General features: G+C 35.0%; 1 protein-coding gene across 11 annotated transcripts in view; it reads left to right on the forward strand.

The window, feature by feature from the left end:
* Window positions 1-5,008, forward strand: part of MBD5 (methyl-CpG binding domain protein 5) — a 390,335-nt gene extending 385,327 nt beyond the window's left edge. For all 11 annotated transcript variants that reach the window (XM_074215120.1, XM_074215116.1, XM_074215118.1 and 8 more), the window contains one exon: window positions 1,112-5,008. In XM_074215120.1, coding sequence (XP_074071221.1) covers window positions 1,112-1,183 — 72 coding nt within the window. In that variant the 3' untranslated portion in view covers window positions 1,184-5,008. The remainder of the gene's footprint in view (window positions 1-1,111) is intronic.
* Window positions 5,009-6,000: the final 992 nt, after the last annotated feature.

Below are 6,000 nucleotides of genomic sequence, written 5' to 3' on the forward strand. Positions count from 1 at the left end.
TTTAGGTATTTTGTAATGGTGATTGTGTCACTACCTGAATCTTTTCTCCATGTGAAACATCCCTAGTTCCTTCAAAGAGGCTAAGCCTCCTCAATTGTATATGTCTTGTGATACATGTAAATTTTTTAACTTTATTACTGCATAGAGGTGGGTGGCCTCTGACCCTTGGGCCCACCATTCACCCACACTGCCACTTCTCAAGGGCCCTTAGTCGAGCTCTCTAGGAGCCTTAGACAGAAGCAACCTAGTTCATGACACTCTGACCCCCCCCAATTTCCTGCCTCCTTCCTTACACACCCTACAGCCACTACTTTGGCAGCAGCTCATGCCCTACCCATGCTCAGTCTGGCATGAAGTATAACAACATTTTCAATGCCAATATGTGTAGACCATTGATTGCTTCTCCAGCCTACACAATCCCAGTCCCACCAACAGATTGTAGTAGCATTCTGCTTTACATCCTCATCATTCTAATTAACCAACAGCCTCTTCCTGGGATACTGTGTGTTTATTCCATAATAATCCTTGATCTTTCTCAGCAGTTACAGTATGTAAGAGGAAGCAATGAAAAATAAAACATTTTCACATTCTAAATTTATACATTCTCCACATTGAAACAAAATCATTAGTCTGATGCTCCTTAGAGGTGAAAATATGTGCCCACAACTGAATGCTTTTTGATGTCCTAAATTCATTTGGGGAATAGTGGCATATTGTGTTTACTCTGTTAATCCTCTACTGTTGTGGGATTCATTATGGGGTACTTTGATTGTAGGTTCAACCATTTCTTTAAGGAAGTCATGGCTCCATAGAAGGTAAGAATTGAAAAGGTTCTTAGAAATCATCTCTTCAGTTTACAGATAAGGAAAATGAGACCCAGAGAAGTTAATTAACTTGACCAAGTTCACATATCGGGATGACAGCAAAATAGGAACTGAACTATAGGGTTCTCATTAGATGTAGAAGATGAGAGTTTATCTTCTGACAGGGTAGTATATGCAGATTGTAAACCCTAACCTGGCCATATTACTGTCCAGTAGATCATTTTTAGAAATCTTGCAGTCTTTGTAGTATATACCATTTTACGTTTTTCTTGTTTCCTCATTTTCAGGTTCACCAAATCCCGCAGGGAGATAGACAAGTGAAACCTCCAAAACCCAAGAGGAGGAAGATTTCCAGATAACATTGAATGTCTCTGTTGATGGTCCAGTATTTATTAAAAGGAACATGCACATATATCTGTCGAAAGGTATTGGTATAGCTGTGACTATATCAGTACCTAGGGTGAGGCCTACGGCTGTCACCACTACCGGGTGCTATATGAAACAATGGTACCATTTTTTCTGATCAGGAAGGATACTGAGTGCTGGATAAGCTAATCATAATCCTCGAACGATGACAATAACAAGGCATCAAGTGATTACTGAAAACCTTTTTTTCTATAATACTAAAATTGTGATTATAAGAAATAGTCCAAATGTTTCTGAGAAATTTTCATTGTGTATATAGAAAATACAGAATTTCATGGTGATATCTGAATTGTAAATACTGTACAATATTGTCATGTACAAGCGTACCTGATGCACACTTTATCTTTTATTGTACAAAAAAAATAGTGTACAAAATTCTTTGGTTTCTATTGAGTACACATACCAGAGACTACCAGTGTAAAGTGATAAATAAAAATACAGCCTAAATGCTTTTATATGATAATGTAAAAGATGCTGTTTTTGTATTTAACAGCAAAGAAAAGGCATGATTATGTAATACCTTAATTATGACATACACTTCACACCACTGAGTGTTCATTTATATTGTCTGTTTGGAATGAACCTTGCCTGGAAGTACTGTACTCCATTTCAGGTCTCTGTAGGAGAGTGCAACCTTGCAGATTCCTAAGGGGATGTGGGCTCACAGGTCTAAATTAAGAATTCAAAAACTGCAACCATTTGTTGCATATTTTTTTTACCTAAGTTTTAAAGTAGAATAGGTTTTATAAAAAAATCTTAGATGGACTATTTTATTCAGCCATTTCTGTAGTTAAAATTTCATAGCCACCTATTGAACTGCATCACTTATATGATACACCACCATTGACTCTCAAAAAACTACATTTATTAGCATACATTATCTGACCTGATAAAACATCCTGTTTACATATGTGGAGGCAAGGGCTCCATTTTTGAAATCATTATCAGCTAAAGACAAAATACATTTTGATTTTTATAGTAATAAAAACATACATATGTCATCAAAATGATTTTCATATCCATCCTACAGTATTACTAAAGCAATCATTAAGGTGGCTTACAAAATTATTAGCAATGGTAATTTTTTATCAGTATTATGTAACATATCAGATTTATTTTATTTAAAGAATTATTTATACCATTAACAGATTCTTATATATATTAATGTGGCTGAAATGTGCAGGTTAAATCTATTAACCAAATTATTTATATTATATTAAGTAAAAAAATGTGAAACACAAATGTAGAGAGGAAATAATACACTACAGATATACAAACCTAAAACTGTGAGCCATTGTAAAGTACAAAAAAAATTAATAAGAAATGTAGCACAACATAATTTTCCGTCTTCACATTTTTTATGGTGGTGGTACAACCCCATCTCCCAGGCAGCAGAACATAGGTTTCACTCCTCCAGCCTGGCCCAGGTTGAAGGTCTATTGAATCAGGGTCCTAAGGATCTACTCTCCCTTCATTCTTGGAATCGCCATGTTTTTCTCACCAAAACACTTGATCCCTGTAGGAACCATGATTAACATGAGGCTCTCACTTTAGCTAGGAGAGCAAGTGATAAGTAACATGTTCAGGTGTGAATGCCCATGCTGCTGTGAGCATGGAGACCCTTGATCACTGAGCATCCATGATCCTCCCTGCTTATCTTCCCACATCTATCTCAGAGCCCAAATTCTTTACTTCTGTAATGCAACAGAGTTCCACTGACCCAAGGTCATTTCTGAACCTGGACTCCTCGGGCCACAGCACACAGCACCACCACAGGGCTGACTTTCAGTGTCTCACATAGATAGCTCTTCATTTTTTTCCCCCCTAAGTCCCCTCCTACCTTCCCTCTCCCTTTCCCACTTCCCCAAACCTAATGGAATGCAATTAGCTACACTAAGCTACAGTGGCCTGGAGGCAGGAACCCTTCCTTCTGTGGGGTAGGTTCATTTTGTCTTTTATGTACTGGCAGGAAGCCTTGCCGTGGTCCTTCATGCAAACTCATGTGAAGTGATTCTTTGTGTAGTTTAGTTAACACTTTTTGTTACAAGTTGATGTGTTTGTTATGTTTAAAGTTAATGTTGTCCATTTTCCGTACCAACCTGCTTTTCTGCTGTTTTGTCTTTCACGGATGTTTTTATTCACAGATTCACATATGTGTGTGGATGTGTGTGGATGTGTGGGTGTGTGTGTGCCTGCGTGAGTGTCTATATTGAGGATTTTTTTTGTTTTTCTGTTTTTAAAGTGTTGTTTTTCTGTCCTGAAACTGAGTTTGTATTGACCAGCCCTTTTTTTTGACATTTTAAATTAATTAGGTTTGTACTTTCTCACCAATGTGTACTTTACATTATTAGACTATGTAAAGTATTTTTGTGCACTTGATTTCATTGGTTAATAATGGCATTGATGTGGGTGCTAGGAATAGTTTGTTTCAGCCCATACAGGTTTTTTTTTCCTCTTTTAGAGTTTTTATGGTTTCATGTAAGCAGTTAATGTAAATATTGTGAGCATTACAGGTCATGCAGTGCTGTAACATTTTTTAAAATGTTGCACCTACTTTACAATTAAAAAAACTGGTCACTCATACTTGAATTTTGCCCATAGAGCCATTTCTTTCTCTCTGCACTGAAGCATACTCTTAATTTTTGATGGAGGCAAGCCCTCCCTACTTAGAATATTTTTTGCCTAACAGTAACTTCTTTTTTTTTTAAACTAAAGATGAAACTGATACCAAACAAAAATCTTTTTGTCCTCTTAAAGAAAGTAGCATATTCCACTGGAATCTAGAATGTGACTGTGATATGGGGGTTGTATCCCTAGGAAGCTCAAATACTAGAGCTAAACAAATGCTAATTAATTGTTAGTGTTTTTTTTTTTTGGACAAGAAAGAATAAAACAGCTTTTTGCCTTCCAGCTCTGGACTTTCTGGCTGCTACCTTTAAAGGCAATTCAAGATTTTTATATATTTGAATGGATGTTTTTTCTTGTCCCCACTTTTCAGTCCCATTGTGACTGAAGATGCTAAATTAAGACTAACACCTGCAATGTGAAAAGTGCACACACAGTCCCTTATGCTTTCATGGATCTCTTTTTAATCTGCTTCAAAAACCTAATTTTGTATTATTTATAAACTGAATTTTTTTTATCTTGTTACCAGCACATCATTAATATTCAAACATGATAATATAGGCAAAAATTGGGGACTTCCTAAGAGTTACACTAGTAGTAGTATCTTCCTTTCCCATTCCCCCCATCAAAATGCATTCCTTCTGAGTGTTAATAAGAACAATGAAACCTCCCAAAAGCCATCCCCCAGATGATCCCTATTATCTTTCTTTGTGGATCATACTGCTAGATCTCCATTCACATTTATGAGTTTTCAAAGCTTTCTGTGCTTTCTAAAAAATCTCAAATATTTGTATAGGGTTACTAAAGATCCTGAAAGGTTTTTGTTTTGATTTGTTTTCAAAGAAAAGGAAAGGTACTAGATCACTTGAACAATCTACTATATTCTTACATTTCCCCCCTTTATGTCAGTGTTGTAAAACATTCAAGAGCCATAGGCCAATGTACTTGATTCCCTTTTAAGACAATGCATTACTTGATTCCCTTTTTCAGATGTTAAAAAATCAGTTATGTCAAAATTTGAATGTTGACTTAATTGCTCACTTGTTCCATTTATAGTATTAGCCAATGAGATAAGAATAATAATACTGCCCATTTGTTGACTTCCCAAAAGTGAGTATTAAATCAGTGAATCCACAGACAATAAATATATATATTTATATATATTTATAAATATATATATATTTCTATTTCAAATCCAATTCCTTGATAATAGTAAGAAGTATTTTATGAAAAAAATACATATCAAAATTATCATCTTCAATTTATTTAGAATAGTAATATTTGTTTTCAAATATGTGACTGTGAATTCACACACACATACAATGTGTGTACTTCAAAGAAATTCTGGAAATGATTGATCAGATAGATTATTTGTAGAGATGCCTATAAATTACAAAATTTACTTCTAGATATCTTTATAATGCACAAATACATTTATCATAATGTGCATTTATTTATTTGTCATAAATAGGCAGTCTTGTCTTTTTCAGAGAATGTTTTTCACTATTCCTATATTTCACATTTAGTTAGTTTAGTACAATGGAACATACTTTTAGAGAAAATTATGTGAAGGTTTTCATTGTGAAAAACATGCATTTTTAAATTAACTGAAACCCTTTTTCACATTCAAGAGAATCTTAATGACCTAGAAAAATGTGTTCTTCTTGCAGTTGGATATTTTGGTACTAGAAATTAATCCTCACAGATAAAATGTCATCCTTACAGAATCCTTCACAACCTAAAGATATGGTTTCCTCTCCTCTTCTTCCTTCCCTGACTCAGCTAACTTTAGGGAGAAAATCCTCCTCAACTTTTTAGTTACATTTGACTTTCACACACCTTGGAAAGCATTCTTCAGTTAATAAGGTAGTTAATTAAGGTAGTTCATGAATGACATATTGAAAGACTCAGTTATAAGCAGAGGATGGGGAGAATATATCTGGGAAAAACAAAGCAATATTTTGCAACCTGTCAATAAAAACCCAACTCCTTGAATTAGTGCCTAAGATACACATCTCTCTCTGTGGTATAGGGAACCCTACATTAGATTCACATTAATAACAAACATCCTTGATGTTTGTGATGACAAAGTCCAGTTGCATCATACCTATGAGAATGCCAGGCA

Source organism: Macrotis lagotis, chromosome 1 (assembly GCF_037893015.1).
Source record: "Macrotis lagotis isolate mMagLag1 chromosome 1, bilby.v1.9.chrom.fasta, whole genome shotgun sequence".
Taxonomy (NCBI): Eukaryota; Metazoa; Chordata; class Mammalia; order Peramelemorphia; family Peramelidae; genus Macrotis; species Macrotis lagotis.